The 21,843-nt window shown below is 37.8% G+C and overlaps 2 protein-coding genes across 5 annotated transcripts; one reads left to right on the top strand and one right to left on the bottom strand.

Moving 5' to 3' along the window:
* Window positions 1-4,154: 4,154 nt before the first annotated feature.
* LOC128031125 (basic helix-loop-helix transcription factor scleraxis-like) lies at window positions 4,155-7,156 on the top strand. The gene is made up of 2 exons (XM_052619363.1): window positions 4,155-5,052; window positions 6,554-7,156. The coding sequence occupies exons 1-2, from the start codon at window positions 4,489-4,491 to the stop codon at window positions 6,590-6,592; spliced, it is 603 nt and encodes a 200-aa protein (XP_052475323.1). The 5' UTR covers window positions 4,155-4,488; the 3' UTR covers window positions 6,593-7,156.
* A 9,305-nt stretch (window positions 7,157-16,461) lies between these two features.
* Window positions 16,462-19,905, bottom strand: LOC128031033 (uncharacterized). Of its 4 annotated transcripts, none has more exons than XM_052619226.1 (11): window positions 19,536-19,905; window positions 19,208-19,269; window positions 18,897-18,950; window positions 18,697-18,756; window positions 18,554-18,589; window positions 18,365-18,409; window positions 18,230-18,268; window positions 18,084-18,125; window positions 17,888-17,932; window positions 17,478-17,810; window positions 16,462-17,369 (listed from the first exon to the last, which is right to left on the bottom strand). In XM_052619226.1, the coding sequence occupies exons 1-11, from the start codon at window positions 19,664-19,666 to the stop codon at window positions 17,350-17,352; spliced, it is 867 nt and encodes a 288-aa protein (XP_052475186.1). In that variant the 5' UTR covers window positions 19,667-19,905; the 3' UTR covers window positions 16,462-17,349. The 4 variants fall into 4 exon arrangements, with proteins under 4 accessions (XP_052475186.1, XP_052475184.1, XP_052475183.1 ...); XM_052619224.1 differs by having other exon boundaries at window positions 16,465-17,404; window positions 17,888-17,929; window positions 19,536-19,903; XM_052619223.1 differs by having other exon boundaries at window positions 16,467-17,404; window positions 19,536-19,900.
* Window positions 19,906-21,843: the final 1,938 nt, after the last annotated feature.

Below are 21,843 nucleotides of genomic sequence, written 5' to 3'. Positions count from 1 at the left end.
GAACCCATTTCAAGAACATTTCCGAACCACTTAACAAATACTGTACCAAGGAAAACTTTTGTTTAGGTGCATCATAGATAATGAAAATATCTTTCTTTTATTATTAAGTCATTAAATATTAACTCTTAATTATTAGCTGTTAGCTATTAATTAATAACATATATATGATTATATAGAAAGTTTTTCTAGATATAAACCAATTTTAAAAACACACGCAATTTAAAATAAGTTTTCCCCACTGTAAACACCGTAACTCTAATGTTAAATAAAGTTAAAAAAAAAAATAGTATATTTTAAATACATTTTTAATACATTTTTAAAATAATAATAATACAAATTTGTTCACTAAAATAAAAAAAAATAAAAAAATAAAAAAATTGAAGTTACAAATTGGTGAAGTGGTTGCATCCTAGATGACGAGCAGATGTTTTAAGATTAGGTTCTAGTGTGGCACCTGGAGCAGATATATGAAGTGTTCCCACAATGAAGAGTGAACAAAGAGGAGAACGCTTTGAATTAAAATTAGCAGTGAGCCATTGTTAGCAGGGCCACAGGTTAGTCCCAGGGCTCCAGTTACAAAGGGCGGAGGTGGATTTTACAAGCCCAGGCTGAAGAGCCACAGTGGGATTGCCCTCACCAGCTGCCTGCTTTACAAGGCAAACTTCAAAGATTAGGCCTTGACTTACCCCCTTCCAGTGCTAGCCACACCACTCCTTCTTTGGGTTACACGGTGTGAGTAAAGCAACATGTCTCACAGTTCACTTGTAATGACTTATTCTGAGTGACACACTCCAGTGTGTGAGAAAATGCCTGTTGACTAATGGGGTTTGAGTGGAAACCTGTCACACAAGATGACGGCAGGGGTCTACAGACCTCCAAATACGAATGTCTCTTTGCAAAATCCTCTAAAAAAAGCTCTAAAGGGCACAGTGTGACGAGTGGGGCGGGGCCGAGGGATGTGGGAACGAGCGAGGCCGGTGGAGTGATTGGGAAATGAGCGACACCTGCGACCCACCACCGGTCTCGAGTCCCGCAGAGGAGATGGAGGGATACAAAATTGGAGCGACGACAGTGAATGACGAGAGAGGACCAGGCCTGGGCTTTTAGTTGTGTTTGCTTTTTATTTGTGCGCATCAGTCGTCCGTGAGGGGCTGATGCGCTGTTTTGTGTTTATTTTGAATTATTAAAGTTTCATCTGGATTGTCCGCCGGTTCCCGCCTCCTTCTTTTCCGGATGAATTTGAAGGTTTTATTATTACAGTGGTGCCGAAGCCCGGGAGAAGGAGGGACGCGCTGCTGAAGATCCCTTGCCACTGTGGTGAATCCGCGGTGCCATCGAGCTGGCGAGGAGTGTGCCGCCATGGACGCTCGATGCGGTGGGCAGGAGTGAGTTGCTGGGGACGGGCGAGCTTGCTGCTGCCCGCCCGCGATGTGGAGGGGCGGCTGCCATCCGTGAGGGAGCGGAGGAGTCGGCGCCGTTCACCAGGGGGCCAGAGCCTGCTGCCTCTGTGAAGGTATCCGGAGGAGCAGGGAACGGGGGACTCCTGCCGGAGTAGTCCGTCGCCATCCACCGTCTCCTCTCTCTCGTCTCTTTCGCTCCTCCTTCCAACTCCTTTTCTCTCACCTCGTCTGTCCTACCCCCAGGTTCCCGCAGGTCCCCGTGAACGGTCCCCCCCTGGAGGGAGGGGGAGGGGATGGTAGAGCGCAGTCTCAGGAGTACCCCCCAGCCTGCGAGGGGCAATGGGGGTATGTGACGAGTGGGGCGGGGCCGAGGGATGTGGGAACAAGCGAGGCCGGTGGAGTGATTGGGAAATGAGCGACACCTGCGACCCACCATCGAGTCCCACAGAGGAGATTGAGGGATATAAAACTGGAGTGACGACAGTGAAGGACGAGAGAGGACCAGGCCTGGGCTTTATTTAATGTTTTACTTTTTATTTGTGCGCATAAGTCGTCCATGAGGGGCTGATGCGCTGTTTTGTGTTTATTTGGTAATAAACACAGAATATCAGAAGATTCTAAATGTTTTTTTTTTTTTTTTTTTTCATCTCAAAAACCCACTGACCTGCTTTGCTGTCTGAATTCTTTGGCTTCTGAGGAACGGGACGATTACGGCATGGAATTTCAGCGAAGACTGACTTCATTTCTGCTCCTGAAATAGAGGGGTTGGAAGCCAGAGGCAAGGCCACAAGAAAGGCAATTACCAGTCAGCAGTGGAGAGATGCCAAATTATTTGTCTTATTTCAACTGAGGAGTTGAGCTTTGCATGACCTACTGTAAGCAGCATTGCCCCATTTTACAGAAACCGCCCCAGTCTATACATCTAACTGATGAGGTCACAATTCATTAGACCTATTGAGGGACATGTAAAGTGATATGCACGTTAAAATGAGATAGCTGATAGGGTCTCTCTTTCCCTCTCTCTCTCTCTCTCTCTCCCTCCACCTCTAAATCCATCTCCTCTTACAGTAAACGAGCCAGCTGCGGAGGCCCTGTCCTGTCAGGCGTGGCTGCTGCCTGCTGGCCTGTCCCCAACTATGGCTAGACAGCGGAGTCTCCCGATAGTTGACTGGACGTACATCCGGAACACATCCATAACGACTGTCTGCAGTCCTGAGCAAAGGATTAGTGATGGATTTTGACACTTTCCAAGTAATGCCAGAAGAACTACATAGGGCACAAAGAGAAGGGCACTTAATACTGGGATGATGTTTTACCACAGATGTTCCACAGAAAGTAACGATAATCAGATCATCAGTACATAAGAACTAACTACCAATCTGCTCTGATTTATAGACATCAAGCTTCAGAATACACAGCATTAATGCAATGAGCTTATGCAAGTTTGTTCACACTAATGACACAAGCCTTCATTATTATTTCTTTCATCTAAATGAGTAATTCTAGTTATGTATATGTATATATGAATGGGGACAGGAAAATGTACACTAAACTCTACATTTTAAAATGGCATTTTTTGTCTAACCAAACGTTTTTATTCAAATGTGTTTTCTTGTGAATTATTAATAAAAGCCAGGTACAAAAAAGTATTATCATCTAGGAAGTGACATCATTTTGGGAAACAACTGCAATAAATACATTTTAAAAATCACATATTAAACAACCATGGACTTAATAAATAATATTTTGTGGTTTTACTTGGTTTGTCTCATTCTAAAACATTTCCATCTTGTTTGAAAACAGAAATTAGTATAAAAATACAACAGTTTAAAAAGATGATTAAAAATAAGTTCATGCTCAATCCCTTACTGAGCAATTGCTAACTTTGCCTCATTATTTTCAGCATGTTAAATTCCTTTGCACATTGAGTTTTCAAAAGTTACATATTCAGTTTTCAATTCAGTTACATATATAGCTCGAAATGTAAGTGCATTAAGATCCTATAATGGTTGAAAAATGTTTAGATAATGAACACACCATTTTTGGCAATGTTTGACAAGAATGGCAAATGAAAATGTCAGTGTGCCCATGACTGTCATACAACTTTTCAAACAACCAATCACCCATCACCTCCACTCAACCATTATGAGCGTCATTATGTGCTTACAGTCCAAACTCTCCCCAGCCCAGGGCACTTCCTGTTTAATCAGCACTAGAGCTGCTAGTGGACAATCTCCATACACAAGAACCAATATTATGAATTATGAAGAATTTGTTTTATGAATGTTGCTTAATATCCTGTGATATTACCCCTCAGCAACTGTGCAATCATTTGTTAGACCTCCTGTGACTGTGGTGCCAAAGGCAAGACAAACTGGCCTAAAGTCTACAAACTTAAAGCTGTATTTAGGTTCGGAGCATTTGGCTCTTTGAAAGAGTGAATTGAATTGAATTGAAATTTCAGTGTGAAAGAAATAAAATAAAACAAGTAATGCTCTTAAAGAAATGAACCAATCTATCACAGAGATTAATCTTCAGGGGAAGCATTTCAGGGTCACGTTTAAAAAAAAACCATCATGTGGAGTGAAAGAGACAGAGGGAGAAAGAGAAAGACTCCACATATTCTCTCATTCCTCCCGCTTGCTCACTGGATTTCACATTTACGGTGGTTAAAGGGAGAGTGGACCCCAGCCACACCCCCTGACTATAAATCCAAGGCATAAGGAAACACTCAGCTGAAAACACACATGGAACTGAAGGATCTGGAGCTCACAAACTCATTTACACACATGAACATACAAAGTCTGGGAGGTGGCTTGGCATGCTGTTAGCCCAAATAACTGATGACAGTGGAGAGAAGGGCAGTTCTGATGAATGAGTGAGTCACAAGTGACTTGGTCGAGCATCGCTGGATTGGTTGGAGCCCTAAGGAGGACTGGTTACAGAAGCTTTGCAACATGCTGGGGGTGTACGATTAGAAATAGGGATTGAGTTCACTCTTGTGTTTGGGCAAAATAGAACGGTTCAACAGAGATTTCTGTGCAAGGACGAAGAGCAAAGTCCAGAAGTCCTCTGTAAGTTGCTGAGCATGTCTTTTGCGATGGTGCGACCAACCCCAGGTCATTTCTTGTGCTCTGAGATCAGCATGCACTCTGAGGACGACGACAATGGCAGTGAAGGTTCTGGATCTGACGACAAGTCCTTCCGTATGGCCAGCCGCAGCTATAGCACCCTTAAGTTAGGTGCTCGTAAACAGAGGTATGGCTGCCAACCGGTAGCGGCTCCCAGTGAGCTCCGTCCTCAGATTGTCGAGATCCGCCAGCGGAACACTGCAAATGCTCGAGAGCGGGATCGCACGAACAGTGTGAACACGGCATTCACTGCCCTGAGGACGTTGATACCTACCGAACCGGCCGACAGGAAGCTGTCCAAGATTGAGACGCTGCGGTTGGCCTCCAGCTACATCTCGCACCTAGGGAACATGCTGCTGGTTGGAGAGGCGTGTGGAGATGGCCAGCCTTGTCTTAGCGGCTCCGAAGCCTTGTATCATCGTCTTCACAACCTTCCAAAGAGCTTGACTCCCAGCCCGGACTCAGAAAACTCTCAGCCCAGACAGATCTGCACCTTCTGCCTCAGTAACCAGAGACGGCTGGTGAGTAGCTTGATGGAACGTAATTGTTGGTTAAACATCAGATCTGACTGACATTTAAAGAACAGTCAAATCTTAGAAATTAGGTGTTTAATAATAAAGTTATCATTCTGTGACAAATCGGAGGTCAAAGGTCAGTGCACTGTTATTGATTCATGTCATTCAAAACTTTATCTGAAATTTAGAGGGATAGTTCAGACTTTAGACTTTCTTTCTTCTATGGAACAGATATTTTGAAGAATACTTCATTTGTTTTTGTCTAAACTATAAAAGTCAATGGGGTCCAAAACAACATTGGACCCCATTGACTTTTATTGTATGAAAAAAATATATGTATAATTTTTCTAAATATCGCCTTTTGTGGTCTACAAAAGAAAGTAAGTCATAAAGGTTTTGAACGACATGAGGAAGACTAAATGATGACAGAATGTTCATTGTTGGGTGAACTATCTCTTTAAAATCCCATTTATCATAATGTTATATTGAATGATAAAATGAAACGTCCTGAGTGTGCAATTGACAGATAAGTAGATATTTATGCATCAGCTGTTTGAGTGTACATTAGCATAATTTCTTGATGTCATGTCATCAGATCATAAATACAGATCACTTTGGCACTGAAACTTGGCTAAACCCTTAATATGCTCGGTCTGACTTTAATTAACATCTACCACATTCTAAATGAAAGTGTTTTCATCTCTGTTCAGTCTCTGTGATGAAAACAAGTGGTTCATTTAGCTCTAGACAAAACTTTCAAAGAGTGGTATACCAAATGACATGAACACACTCTACGCAGGCTGCTATGCATCTGCTGTATTTGTGTAGTGGACTAGAAACATCTGGTCTATTCCCCTGACAACCTGAATGTCTTCCTGCACAGTCCACGTATGTCCTGAGTTCCACCAAAGCCTTCAACACCCTCATCATCATTACGACGGCTAATCCTGAACAGACCCCTTAAACACCACAGTTTAATGAAAACACTCCAGATTCATCCTTTCATCTAGTATTTCATACACTATTACTGAAATAATACGGCCATATTCAATGGGCCACAGAGGATTATTTATTTATTAATTAATGAGAGCTGATGAACTCAAACTTGCAATTTGTCAGTGTCCAGTGGCAAACATTTAAAAGGCTTTGTTTTATCAGCTGAAAGCGCTTATTTTGCGGTTATCAGTCAAACTGAAGATTCATTTTTCTCTCAGAAAAAGGGTTTTAAAAAACTTTTTAATGTTTTAAAAAAAACCAGTGTGACAGTCTGGTAAGATTTCCAGATTCCCCAAATGAGATCTATCTGTGAGATGGTTCTGATTACGGTTCAGACTGTTGGTAATGCCGGTCAGAGTTCAACTGCTCATCAGGGTTCTAATGTGTTTAAAAATCTAATGAGATAATTGTTTTTATGTGTCTGTAAAATGAATGGATGTACAAGATGTATAAAGACCCTTTAACCTACACGCTACGCATTTGCTGATCACTTTGTTTTCTTTTCTTTTAGAACAAAGACAGAGAAAGAAAAGCTGTGTTAAGAAGTTAATGATGAGGAGTAGAGAGAGTTAAAAGAGCATCCCCATCGCATCTGTCTGAAGAAACGCGCCGGAGTGAATTGAACATTTACTGTAAATTTACTGTAAATAAGCTGTTTAATTGAATGCAGCACTGCTTAACCAAGTTACAAAAGCCTAAACTTCCTGGTGGACAGCAGCATCATAATGGACAACTACACTGCCTCTCTGCACTTACATATTTAGAAACCAAAAACTATGTGAATTTCATCAGAACCTCTTTTTTTGTTTTATACAGAGGTGTTATACGTTTATTCCAAAGTGATATGGGATGAAGACTGTTGAGTAACATGAAGATGATTTGTAATTTAAAACCAGCAAAGAACCTGTTTTTGTGCTTTTGGGTTCGTCTGTGATGCATATATTTTATATGCACTATATACTGAACTTTATTTGCATATGTCAACAAAGGCTTTTCTGCTATTAGAACACATTGCTAAAGTACAAGCAAACATTATTGTCAAGTAGTTGTTTTTAAACTGTAACATAATGATTGTTATTTGTATTTATTTATGTCAATTAAACATTTAAAAACATTGTTTAAACCAAATTATGTAAAGACCAGGGTCGGAAAATCTTGAGGGCTCAAATGAAATGTGAGAGGTCTGCAAGAGTAACAGAGAGAGACTGAAAGGTGAACAGGAAGGGAGTCAGTGTTAAGTCTGGTTCTATAAGTTCAGTCTAGATGAGATCTGCAGGTAGATTGCTGTTGGCAGACAGTGTCCTCTACTTTACCTCTGACCACAAGCTCTCACTCACATTCAACACACACACACACACACACACACACACACACACACACACACACACACACACACACACACACACACAGGCAGTCTGGGACTTGCATACTAGGAACCCCCCTTTCCAAAGGTCTAACGTAAATGCCTGTCCTGGGTCATCACCATTACCTAACCTAGGATAGTCTTCCAAAGACAATTAATAGACCACAATTGTTTGCACAGAATAGTGTCACATAGCTCATAACTTTACTTGTGGTGAAAATTTGCTATAAATATTTTTCTACCTTTGGAGCTATGGTGTGCCAGCTTATTCTTCCTTGTTACATTATAACTTTTTGTTAAATTCAAACAGATTTTTTAAAAAATTATAAATCAATAACCTAAGTTCTTAACCATCAGGCGAATGGACCTGCTCTATTTATTTTTTTTATGAAATGCAGGAAACTGAAGCAACCAGTGACTGATTCATTAATATTAACTGTTAAGTTACAGTTTTAACTATATTGGCTGCATAACACCATTTGAACAAATAGGGAATGCTGTGAAGCCTATAATGCATCTGTCCGTTTTAACAGCCACACACTAAAATTGACAAAACTGATGTTTACGTAATACTACAAATGAAGTAATAAAACCAACGGTGACTGAGTATTGCCCCCACAACAGTTCTCCTAGCAATTTCTATGAAATGTAACTGACCCAATTGTATTTGCTGTGTACATTCTATATACTTCGTAAGACAATTATACCTACAACGTTCACAAAACATCATCTAAACCCAAGAATTTGTCAAATGTGTGATTTTCTGTAGTTCTCCCAAAACCATCAGCATTGTTCTCAGTCTCAGTAAACTCTTAGTAAAGTCTCCCACACTCTGTTCAGCTCAGCCATATTTCGCTCAATATAGAGTCTGTGAAGTGCAACCGGTCTAGTGCTTTCAGATCATTTAACTCACTCCTTCCCTCTCCATCTGCTTCTTATCCAACATCAACAGAGCTTCATCATCCCCTGTGGCTCGAGACAGCACTGTAGAGACTAGTTAGCATGGCAACAGAACTGGTCCACTAATACCACTTTTTGCATGGAAATGTTTCATATATTCATACTGTTTAACTAAGGTTAAGAGCTTGAGAACTGAAAGGCACAAAAAAGGGAGACACTGTCTGGGACACAAGTCTTCAAAATCAGTTTAGAAATAGAAAAAAAAATATTTGAGAGAGTTCAGTTAAGTTGTAAATGGTAGCATGGTACTATTAACATCAAAGACAAAAGTTTTATTTCCAGACATTGCATAAAACAATAAAATGTATAGCCTGAATGCAACGTGAGATGCTTTGGATAAAAGTTTCTGTATAAAAGTACTGCACACTGTCCCGTATGCTGGATGTCACTGGACCTGAAGTTAAATACATCAGAAAGCTATTAAAAACTTTCCACTTATCAACTCCACCAAAAATAACCAAACTTGTATGACCTTAAAAGTAATCTAAATCATTTCAAACAAAGAATACAAACCCTTGAAAAATCCTCTAAGTGGAATAATATGTGCCCTAAATATGCTAAACAGTTGCACCTGAATACTCAAGAGGGAAAGGGTATGAATATCATCATGTCATTCTTTTGGTTATTGGTTTGGATCTAGTGTGCTTTATATGGTCCAAATGAAAAGCCAGTTAGATTCAAAGGATCCTGGTACAGTTCTCAATATGTGTCAGTCAAAAAACGTTGTCTTTTTGGTATTTGAGTTATTGGATTTCATATGGACTTGAAGTGCATAAAGATGTTCTTCTTACCTTCTTTTGGATTAGATCTGTTTTGTTTTCTGTCAGAGTGTTCATGTATCAGTCCATATCTCAGGCTTCTGGTAATGCTTTCACAGGTCCAGCAGGGAGCCTTGTGAATACCACAGGACGGGAAGTAGTGAAGCAATGATGGAATGACAGGTGTCCAAAGAGCCTGGCTGGCCCGTTCCAGCTCTCTCCGACTCTCGTCCCTAAAACACACACACACACCGACCTGTAGGAGAGAGAAAACTATTTTTCTGTGACTTGAGTTTCTGCCAGTTTCCTCTGTGTCAACATTTCTACAGTCAGAAAACACGATCCTGTCCACTTATACCTGCTGTTAGCTAATTGTTTCCTGCTGGAGAGGCTAATATTGAGCTGCTATTGTTGAAATAGCCCTGCTAATTTGTCCTCTGTTAATGCTGGGTTACACAGAAAACAGTAGAACATGACCAATACTATACTAATATATTATTTTAAAAAATCCATTCTGAACAAAGTCTTAACAAACAAAAAAAAAAACTACTAGGCCAACTTATTTGAGCTGTCTTTTTTTCTTTTCATGTAATTATCACAAGAACATTTGGTAAACGTGGATAAATAAGAATGCCTCATCCAAGCATCCAATGAACTCTAATCTTTGATTCAAGTGACTTTCTCTCAGATTTTAGTGTGCACCTTAGTCTTGAACACTTATCCCTGAAATCACAGTGAGGAAGAGGATGAGGACAGCGACTGTGAAGGTCAGCGAGGACAGAGGGAGTTGGACTTTGCAGCTGCTTCTATCTCCTCATTTGACTGGCCTTAGGAGAATACGTTCTTGGTTTTACAGCGCTCCTAATCTATAGTATACACACACTTTTATGCCCAAACATGTGTTCTCAAGACCCTGACTTTGATGCATCCTAACTCCACCCTCACCTTCTATACACCCTCCCTTCTGAATCCTTCTTTCTCTCTCCATCCCATCCAAAAGTAAGAAATGTGAGTTAACAAGTTTTGATTGTAAAAGAAGCCTAGAGATCTTAAGGGCCAATCTGTCAGCTCCCTGTGGTGAGCCACAGAACTATTGGCTTCATAGCATACGAAAAAGAAAAGGAAAAGCGTGAGAGATAGAATGATAGAGAGACAGAAAGAGTATAACTCAGTCCCAGTAGCTCAAAATCAAGACTTGGTGTACTTTGCCCCGTTCAAATGGGCCTAGAGTTTAATATTGGAAAAATCTTCCTTTGCTGTCAATCAAATGCTTTAATAAAAATAAAGTATAACACTGCGGTCTTGCTCACTCTCTCTCTGCCCCTGGGAGAGTGGAAATGCGAGGGGTGCCTGCGGAACTGTGAAAATCCCTCCTTTTATTGCCATCAGCCTGCAAAGGAAAATTGGGTTTGCGGAGGGCCCATCTGTTGGACATTAAACAGCCACCTGGAGCTTTAGCCAATCATGAAATTAAAAATGAGTATTAAAGAAAAAATGAAAAATCTCCACTCTCAGACATGTGGGTCGCCCAGTCTTTGCCGCATTTAATAAAAATTTCCGACAAGAAGCAAAGGCTTAGTTCATAAGGTTGTCACCCACCAGTAAAACCACTCCTGTTTTCCAGGTTTTAAAGAATAAATAAAAGCGGGCAAATGCATATTAGCCTAAACTGCAAACTTCAAAGAGAAGTTTATGAAGTACACCAAACAAAATGTATTTTCTTATTGAGTGATTTTGTTTCAGTAAATAAACATCCTTAATAACAACATTTAATAGGAAAGAAAAATGTAATTAAATCCACTGGAATATTTTAGATGCTTAAAACAATTTTAAAAAGGCTAAAAATAACTTCTCTTTAATTCACTTTGAATTACATCAGGTTTTTTTATGGAGTTTGGGTTCTCAGGATAATACTTCTTTAAAGGATGTTTATTTTTAAAATGTTTTATGATTTCACTCTTTGAAACAATATTTTATGATGTATTTAAATTTATTTTACAAAATAAATAAAAAAAATATGAATATATATGAAGGTATGGTAAAATTTTTCATGGCAGTTATAATGTGACTTTCACATAATAAAAATAAAAAGTTAGTTGTTAGCTGTAATTAAAATCAACACCTAGGACATAAAAGCGTCTATAGTTGAAGAAACAACCAATTCCAATAAAGCACAATGGAACTGAACTTAATAGTAGAGTCAGCAAATATCCCTGAAGCTCTGAGCCCAGATGCTGGGTTTGAAATTGATCAATGAGACTGATCAGATCCTTCAATGAGCTACTTTAATGTTTTGAATAAGGATTCTAGGAGTTAGCTCTTGACTTTCTCCCAAATCACAAAACCCAGTATATACTCCCTGCACACACACTCATTTAATCCATCATTTAATATCTGGAAATTTCAGATTTTACTCCGAGAGGCTCTGAATAACATGTTTTTGTGTGGAGGTTCTCTGCGAGGGGTTGGAATCGGATAAAATTAGTCTCTCTCCTCTTTCTCCCTCTGCATCTCCTTCCCATTCCTTGTTCTGCCTGGAAAAGCCATTGCAGAATAAAACCCTACTTCCTCCCGCAGAGGCTGCAGCCAGACATGAAGCGGTCACACATGTTCCCCCTCACTCCACATAGACGGAAACAGCTCTCCATGGTGAACATACACACATATTTGCTCACACGGGTGATCTGGTGTGTGGATCGGCATTGGGTCTGAGGACAAATTGCACAGGGGGCCACAGGGGGTTCTGGACCCAGAGCCGGAAGATTTCAGGGGTTTGAAAGAAACCAGACACATTGGCAGATGGTCAGCTATCCAGCAGTGATCATGGGACAGGACCTCAAACAAGGCTTCAGTCATCATTACAAAGTCATGATTTGGTTTTGTGTGTAACAAAGCAAAGATGTAACCGAGACTCTATTGGATGAGCAATAAACCCATCAGCTCTGTCATCATTAGGTCTTGCTTCAACAGTGTCTCATTTTCTTGTTGGTCTTTCAAAATCCTGGCAGAGAAAAAATCTTTTTGATGTAGCATCTATAGTAATATTTATCCGTCTGAAGTGGTCACTACATGGTCTCGTTAACAGAGCCAACTGGCTGATAAACATGAAACATTCAACATGCCGTTCCCAGTTTTCCAAATGATACGCTGAATCAAACTGAGTCATCCAATAAAACCTGAGGGATTGTATACTATACACATGAATCCCCATGTGTAAGAATGTGAAAAGAGCGGAAGTCAACAGCACACAAATGCCAGAATGTGAAATTTGCTATTTTATGTATGTAAATATGGTTTAATTTTTGTACTTTACCAATTATCGAAACATTAACATATGGCGAATGAATCAGTGTTTAAACGAATCACTTGAGTGAACCATTAAACTCACTCATAATACACGCAAAATCACTTTTCTCCACCTGGTGTAGTGACATAATAAATATATTCAAGAAGAACCTACGCAGAACACCAGCAAGGTCACACAATGAGGTGAATTCATCAAACAACTGCTGCCATGAGCGAAATATACACAAACATCTATTTGAATGTTATGGTGCCATGCTAATCACGGAGGACAGATAGCTTCCAGATATGGTACGTGGAATCTATAATATTTGTATGTCTGTTTGTTTTAAATAGAGAATTCAATTGAAAAAAAGACTTTTGAGTCTAAAGGGAAGGATGAAAATGAGGGACACAATAAGCAGACAACCACAACCAAGCGGGAAAAATCGACTTATTTGAGTGATTTTGTTTAAATGGGAAGACTGTTGTGTCCCAAAGGGATTTAGGTTCCCACAATTTTTCAATTTTGTGTATCATGCTTAAATATGAAACACAAACTCACATTGACTTATTTTAAATGCAATAAAATATATTCAACATCAAACCACAGACAGCGTTCAGGTCTGTGTATCCAGCATGGCCTGAGACCAGCTGGATGTGCTGATGGTGCTCAGTGAAGCACTTGGTTTTACAGGGCTCAAGTCCCAGGACAGAAACTTCATAAAAAAAAGGAATCTGAAGAATGAAGAGCACAGTGGTTGGTGTTCTTGGACACGGTTGACAACTTTAACCCATAAAAAAACCCTACGTCTGTTAGGCTATTTTTGGTCTATAAAGACTGGTTACTTGTGAATCATTTGTTATCCTGGATGGAGATATTAAGACACAAGATACAAGACACTGGAGCTGCACTGTGTTGTCTCAAAGGCTTCATCCAAATGATAGAGCTTTCAAGAGACGTTAAATCTCTCTAGATTGAAAGGGTTAGTTTAGCCAAAAATTAAGAAAAAATTAAGCCATAAATTACTCACCCTGATGTCATGGAACTTTCTTCTTTCAGACGAATTCAGCTGGAGTTATTTAAAAAATTGTCTTTCATCTTTCAAGCCGTTTGATGCAACTTCTTGGGTGTTGCACTCCATCGGTCCATGAGAAGTTTAATAAAAAGCTCATCCATTTAAAAATAGTATCTCACACGGCTCCGGGGGGTGAAGGTGAACATAGGCTTCCTGTAGCGAATAGATGCGTTTTTGTAAGAAAAATGTCACATAAAAGATATTCAAAACGTAATACCGTATTTTTCAGACTATAAGTCGCACTTGAGTATAAGTCGCATCAGTCCAAAAATACGTCATGATGAGGAAAAAAACATATATAAGTCGCACTGCACTATAAGTTGCATTTATTTAGAACCAAGAACCAAGAGAAAACTTTACCGTCTACAGCCGCGAGAGGGCGCTCTATGTTTTCAGTGTAGTCTACAGGAGCACTGAGCAGCACAGAGCGCTCTCTTGCGGCTGGAGACGGTAATGTTTTCTCTTGGTTCATTTCTTTCGGTTCATGTCAAATTAATTTTGATAAATAGGTCGCACCTGACTATAAGTCGCAGGACCAGCCAAACTATGAAAAAAAGTGTGATTTATAGTCCGGAAAATATGGTAATCAAACGCTGACCTCATACATCATTCACCTGGAATCACTCACCTGGGAGTGCAAGCTAGACTCAAGTGATTACGTTTTGAATATGTATATTTTCGATTCGCTTCAGGAGGTCTTTGTTCACCCCCTGGAACCTGTGAGATACTATTTTTAAATGGATGAGCTTTTTTATTAAACTCCTCATGAACCGATGGAGTGCAACACCCGCTAAGTTCAATCAAACGGCTTGAAAGATCAAAGTTAATGCTCCAGCTAAACTTGTCTGAATGAAGAAAGTCATATAAAGCTAGGGTGACTTCAGGGTGAGTAATTTAATTTAAGTTTCATTTTCTTTTCTGGCTGAACGAACCCTTTAATGCACACAAGATGCATAACAGGAAAACATCTTTTTCAAGAGAAGGTAGAATCTGAGACTGAAGGTTTAAATAATTATCTTAATGTTGAAAACTGACAGATTTGCATCATTGTACAAACTGCTGATGTCCATTGTGTTGTGTTGACAGGCTTTGATGTGTCAGATCAGTTGCCCCTTGTCACGTTCCACTCATGGGAACTATTGCTATAAAGCCGAATGAACTGACAACACTAAAACGGAGTGATTGCCATTAAGGACTAGATCGGTTCAATACAAGTTAAACTCAGCCGACTGTATTTGTGGCATAATTTGGTATAAACACAGCAAAAACATTTTTTACTTGTTCCTCTTTCTTATTAAAAGAAAAGAAGAAACCAAAATCGAGGTTGCAGTGAGGCACCTGCACTGAAAGTGAAAAGGGCCAATTTTGGAAGGATTTAAAAGCATACCCTCTTAAAATAAAGGGTTCTTTAGTGGTCTTTGAATAACATTTAACATCCACTGAACATTTCCATTACACATAAGGTTCTTTAGATTTTTTAATGTTCTTAACAAAAAGAAGAAGAAAAAAAAGATTCTTTGGGGTACCAAAATTGTCCTTCTGTGGGATCACTGAGAGAAAAAAAAACGCTTTTGGAACTTTTATTTTTAAAAGTGTAAATGTGAAGCTTATGATTTTATAAAAATATACTATGGATTTTTACAGTGTAGGTACTGTCATGGCAGTGAAGTACTAAAATTGTATTTAACTTTACTTAGAAAGGGTTAGTAAGCGTTTTTACAAAAAAAATTAACACTCAGGGACAATGTCAAATGAGTATGAGTGAGTATTTTTACATTTACAGTTTTTTTTTTTTACTTTCACTTACAGTTGCCTCAATTGTAACTCAAATTGTATTTATTTTTTAATAAAAGGAAGGACAAATTGAATCAGCATTGTGCCACAAACTGACTTAACTAGATTTTATTCCAAATAAAAGGAGGGAATCAACTCAAAGTGCAGTCAATTGAGCTTAACTTGATTTAGATCACTTTCATGCTTTTCATAACGACCTGTAGGACATTTTGTTTCGTATGATCTAAATCTCTCATTCAACAGGATTAGTTGTAATTTGATGATCTTTTTGCAGACGAATGTGTCTTCAATAACCCCCAGTATTTCGGTGTGGAGATCGATAGGCCTGCTGGACCAGCCGCGCAGCTGTGAATCAGTTGCTTTGAGTGAGAATCTCTTGTGAATCTCCTTAAACATGCTGACATCTCTGTCACAATTGTGTGTCTGAAAAAGACTCTCCAGGGCCTGGCAGAGTTGATGATTCCTGCCATCATCTAGAGACTGCATGATTTATGACCCTGACAGGACACCATCGAGCCAACGATACCTGAAGCCCCTTTCATACAGTCAGTTGGAAACTGATTGTAAAAACCCACCAAAATCAACACCGTAAGACTAATAAGCACCAGCGGGAATGAGATCTATGTGATAAATGGAGAAGACAGCGGGATCTGTCTGATAAACAGATAGGAAAGGTGGATCTGGCTGATGCATTAAGACACTCATCACCATCACGTCTATAGAGCTGCGAGCTGTCTTGTCATAGCTGATAAATACCCTCTATTTGTCTGTCTAAAGCTAAACGCTGAGAGATTTAATCATTTAGCTGTGTTAAATCATTGAGAGATTCGCAGCAAGCCAGTCTGTGTTTCTGAGCTGGGACTAAATTTAGCAGAAAATGCACTGTTGCTAACCACTGACCTGAAAAAAACTATTTAAATCTTTTAAAATACTGTCAGTGGGACACACAAATCAGTTCAGTGGAATATTAGTGCCATTAACTGCATATGGAGGACGGTGCACCATACAGTAAGTATTGCTACTTAGGAAGAACAATGGTAAAGTGTAACTCTTCCTTGCACTTTTAATTAGGATCTAAATGCCAAACAGCTTTAAGAATTTTTCTTCATCTGCAATTAAAACACTAATTAGTATTAAGTGTGGGATATTTTTTTTTAATGTGCATGTTTATGGTTGTTTTATTGAGTTAAGAGACTAATGTATGTTCATTTTTTATTGTGCAATGCATTAAGTATTGTGATGCAGTGGCTGTAGTTTGATCCCAAAGACAAACTTCCCTCTGGGACAAAAAAAGTATACCTTAACCTAAATATTATCTGACATTAAACTTTAACGGAATTCTTCGGATATCTTTAGTCAAAAGGAATTATATAGTTAAATAAAATAATGATATCAAATATATGTGTACATAAATAATACTGGGGAAAAGCAAAATAAGTAAAAGGACAGACATGAATAATAATAATAAAATAATCAAAACTATTATTATTATTTGGACTTCTCTCTTTAAAACACTTAACACTCTTAACAGTCTATGCTAATAATAATAATAATAATTAGTAGTAGTAGTAGTTTATTTGGTTCTATTTCTTATTCAGCAAAATGTTTTTAATCATTTCTATATAATTTCAATTATACTGGCATCCCACAAAATCATAGATCTCATAGAATGAGTAAAAATGATTTATGCAGGTCCATAACAATCCACAAAAAGAAAAAATAATATTGGATCAAACAGACATTAAAATCACATTGTATCATACTATATAATGTATATATTCAAGGGAAGAAAAAAATAAATTGTCCCACAGAGGAGCTGCCACATGATATTGCAGCCTCTCTCTGCTGTTGTCTCTGTCCAAAGTTTCACTGCTCTAAATCCAGCCGTGCTCTTGGGTTGTTGGATCCTCGTTCTCTCTTTGTGGGACATATTTTCCTCAGCTGGTTCTGATAGCTCATTGTGTCCGTTTGACTCTTCTGGTCCAGATTAGGGGCATCCAGACTGTTGTTCTCTTCCATGGGATGTTCAGCAGATGTTTCTGTGCATCCCAGAAGCTAATCTACTGATTCCCTACTGTCGTCCAGTATGCCCTGCTTATCAGCATAGCTTAGTTTCAATTTGATTCCTGCATAATATTAATGGTTAATATAAATATGTGGTTTTATATACATATATGAATGGTTTTATAGTAGACTGACCTGAGGTTTGTGTCTGAAATGTTCCTCGACCACCATCACGTTCTTCACTGTCAGCATCTCGGTCTGGTCTTTCCGAGGTGTCTACAAACTCTGGGCTGTCTAAATCCATTGCTCTTTTGTCAGTCTCATGTGGTTTACCAGCCTGGTCTTTGAGGTTCATTCTACTGCCGAAACTCTGCATTAAGGGATCCAGCTCTTTCATGAGGTTCAGATTTTGTCTGTCTGTTTCTTTTACCACAAAGTTGTGTTTATCTAACTTCTGGGTCCTTGGGGGTCGGTATCTCCCGTTCTCCTCAGGTCTGTTCATTTCCTGACTACTAATGTCCTCCTTCACTGCAAAGAATTGTAAGATGATGCATATGTTCAGTAAATAAAATGAAAACTAAAATCCAGATTATCCAGCAGCATACCTGCAAGTGCTGTTCCCTGCCGTAAACTCTTGAAGACGTCACCTTCTGAAGCAAACAGTATATTGAATTAGTTACATGGTTGGAGTGATTCTGATAAATAACTGGGCAAAATGGCAAAAATAATCTACAAGGCTTTTGGGAATAAGAATTTAATTCATGCATGCACAAGTATAATAAAAATATTACAGGTCTGTACCTCTGCTGTCTTCTGCTGATGCTCTTTCAGCTAATCTGCTGTCTGTTTAAAAAGGAAATTAGGAAATAATAAATATCTAAACAATGTATACGATAAGTTTTAGCTTTATTTATTTTTTTGTTTGTTTGTTTTGTTTGACTGATCACCTGAGTTGCTGCTTTCTATGGATTTCTCTTCAGCAACATCTTAGAGAGATCATGTGTTTTAAAAAATCAGTAAACAAAATAATAGTCAAATATCAGCCTTTTTATTGAATTGTATAGAACAAATTGTTAATTTACCTGTAAGTTCTACCAAATTTGGTTTGGGTGTTGTATTGGAAAAGTCTAAATAAAATAAAATAAAAAATAAAAACTTAAGTGAGACACTTTTTTTTTTAAAGCAATTTATCCAAAGTGTAAACGAATATATTTGCAAACACGTTTTAATAAAAAAAAAGTTATAAAGTAATAAGAAATAATAAAACATACCAGCAGAGTTGACAACAATTTCTGGGGCTTCACATTCTGTAAATTAAATAATGTCACAGTTAGGACTGTCAGTGATTTCTTAAATCGTCATACATAAAGGTCTGAACATTACATGAGTTTCCCATCACCGTCCAATCACTCACCTGCAGTTGGATCTGCCAGATGTACAGGATCCAGAATCTTCTCTGTTGCTAGATCCATTTCTAAGGGGGGAAAAGGGGAAACCAACGACCAATAGCACAGCTGACTATTTTTCTGATTCTCACAAAAGAGTATAAACTGCACTTTCCCTTCATTTCCATGCAACAGACTCAGGAAAGGTCTGAAGAAACAAAGCACAGACCTGAGAGCGGTGTTGGTTCAGTGCGGTCAAGAGGTAGATTCATTTCAAATGCATCTGAGGTGAGAATGTACAAAATGAGAATAAATAATGAATGTCAAATTGTTCCTTTTAGCAGGGAAAAAAAACATGCTCACCCTTCAGGAAATATAGCAAATCTTCACTCTATTCTAAAATGTATAGTGAATTATGTCATTATGAATTATTCACAATAAGATATCTTCAAAGCAAAACAAATCATAAGAATACTACTATATTGTCCCAAACCTAAACCTGTCCATAATCAAATCAAGTCGATATGAAATGAAGTTTACCTCTCATAGCTGCTGATTGTACAGCTTTTATAAAGACGAGAACAGTCAGGCAGCTGTTGATCCTGATCCAAGAGGGAGAATAAGACAGAAAATTACAACATTTTCCAAATGTCGATGTTAATGTAACAAACACGCATTTAATATTATCGAGCCATCTCTCTCATTGTGCAATTTCATTCATTTTACACCAGCACTCATGAAACAGCCCTACATATTTGAAAACTAACATGGATCATGTATTTTATCGTTGAAAATGCTGACCAAACATATCGCAACAAAATAAACCCAAGTAAAAAAATAATACAATTTAAAATGTTTGGTAACTTACAGCTTCATATTGAGTGCCGATGTCCTTCTGAAGGGTTTGTGTGTCATTTGTGACTTTATATGAGTGCGGGTCGCTGATCTGGACAACAGGGTCATAGATGACCGGACACAGGGACACTGGAGATGAAGCATGAGAAACCAGCAAAGACCTGTTTTGCTCTGAATGGCAGGTGTGTTTTTTAATAATTAAGGGGACGCATGACTGAATTTACCCCATGGCATTTCCTTCCCTTCACAGAGATCCACTGAAGCATTTTGTTTGTTCCATTGTGAAGAAATAGGAAACCATTAGATTAAAGGCCATCATCCATCTATTCATTTACTTCATATACTTCTCAAAAGGGTTTTTAAATTAACACTAGAGGAAAGGATCTTTCGAAATAACTATATATATATATATATATATATATATATATATATATATATATATATATATATATATATATATATATAATATTAGAATTGATCTCTGGCAGTTTAGAAGACTGTAATGAGGATAATAAAGTTTAGGATGAATACAGCTAGAGTAAGACAATTTATGATCATTTGTTAAAATGGCTTTAAAATATTGTTTAAATGACGTTCCCCCACACAATATGTTTTAAATATACTGACAATAAAATATTATTGTCAGTATATTACTAAATATTACTATTTAAAATGCTTACATCTTGAAATAAAGGAGGTTGTATTAAATATTACAATTGAATTCCTTCTTCAAACACAAATAGATAAAAAAAAAATGGGACACATTTAATTTAGAGACGCTTACTAGGCCTACTTTAATTAAAGCGGAATGTAATTATTAAAACATAACACATGGTTTAACCTTCTAGGCTTGTTTAGGGTTAGGAATTAAACTAAATGTTCGCGGGTGATATCTTTAGTAATGTACGAATATACACAAGAATGAAGATGATTTAGTGTGCAGCTTTACCTCTATTTGACTTATTTGGCCACGCTCTCAAATATCTTCAAACTTCTGCAACGGATCCCCGCTTGTGGAGATGATATTAAACCAGCTTTGAAATGAAAATGAATCAATTCTCTCCTATGTCCACTAGATGTCAGACAAACCTTAAGAAAGAAGTTTTAACATGCATTAGATTAGATGACTACGCTACAAACGTGCAAAACCGTTTGCTCCAAATGAAAACTCGTCACAGCCAGAAGAAAACAGGACAAATGAAAGACAGAACAGTCTATTATACATATTGGCTTTTTTCTTTTTTAAATGTATGTGCCTACTTGGTTTTTATTTCGTTTTATTAATTCAATGTTTATTTAGCACTGTATTTTTAGAATGTTGTGAAATAGCATAAAGTTTTAAACTATTTACACTCGTAAACCATTGCTAACAATACATTTAAATCACGAAATGAACAGGTCAAACACTACTTCTCTAATTAGAGTTTTATTTTTTGCTATTATTTTTAGAATATATTTGTCTTTTTTCGTGTGACAGTATTGGATAATGCCAACACACGCAGGAACTTTTTTTGTTTTAGAATAAATTTAAATCTGGTTTCAATCAGTGGTGTATTGGTGAAAACTCACCTCAGTGGAAGAGAACAGCGAAGCTTTAAACGAAAAATTAAACCTAGTTTTCAACAACAGCCAACAATTGGTTTCCTTTTTGTATTTTTTTTATTTTTTATTTTATTCAGTTTAAATGTGAGTGAGGTAGCCTGTTTTTCCCACCTGACTTTAAACATACCATTCACTTATTCGTTTTATTAATTCAATGTTTATTTAGCACTGTATTTTTAGAATGTTGTGAAATAGCATAAAGTTTTAAACTATTTACACTCGTAAACCATTGCTAACAATACATTTAAATCACGAAATGAACAGGTCAAACACTACTTCTCTAATTAGTTTTATTTTTTGCTATTATTTTTAGAATATATTTGTCTTTTTTCGTGTGACAGTATTGGATAATGCCAACACACGCAGTAACTTTTTTTGTTTTAGAATAAATTTAAATCTGGTTTCAATCAGTGGTGTATTGGTGAAAACTCACCTCAGTGGAAGAGAACAGCGAAGCTTTAAACGAAAAATTAAACCTAGTTTTCAACAACAGCCAACAATTGGTTTCCTTTTTGTATTTTTATTTTTTTTATTGAATTCGGTATAAATGTGAGTGAGGTAGCCTCTGTTTTTCCCACCTGACTTTAAACATACCATTCACTGTATTAGAGAGGCTGCATTAAACATACAGCTGAATAAACAAGTGACATGGTCTTTTTTCCTAAAACAATATATTTTCTCTTTTAAATGATTTATAAAACACACACACAAAAAAAAAA

This window comes from Carassius gibelio, chromosome A16 (genome assembly GCF_023724105.1).
Source record: "Carassius gibelio isolate Cgi1373 ecotype wild population from Czech Republic chromosome A16, carGib1.2-hapl.c, whole genome shotgun sequence".
Lineage (NCBI taxonomy): Eukaryota > Metazoa > Chordata > Actinopteri > Cypriniformes > Cyprinidae > Carassius > Carassius gibelio.
The sequence above is the reverse complement of the archived record's forward strand: the minus strand, read 5'-3'. Positions and strand labels throughout refer to the sequence as shown.

Coding starts and splice junctions, on each gene's coding strand:
- LOC128031125 (XM_052619363.1), top strand. CDS start 4,489: ATGTCTTTTGCGATGGTGCGACCAACCCCAGGTCATTTCTTGTGCTCT. Junction 5,053..6,553: donor TCAGTAACCAGAGACGGCTG/GTGAGTAGCTTG, acceptor CTTTTCTTTTAG/AACAAAGACAGAGAAAGAAA.
- LOC128031033 (XM_052619223.1), bottom strand. CDS start 19,666: ATGCTTCATCTCCAGTGTCCCTGTGTCCGGTCATCTATGACCCTGTTG. Junction 19,270..19,535: donor TCGGCACTCAATATGAAGCT/GTAAGTTACCAA, acceptor CTCTTGGATCAG/GATCAACAGCTGCCTGACTG. Junction 18,126..18,229: donor CATAGAAAGCAGCAACTCAG/GTGATCAGTCAA, acceptor CTTTTTAAACAG/ACAGCAGATTAGCTGAAAGA.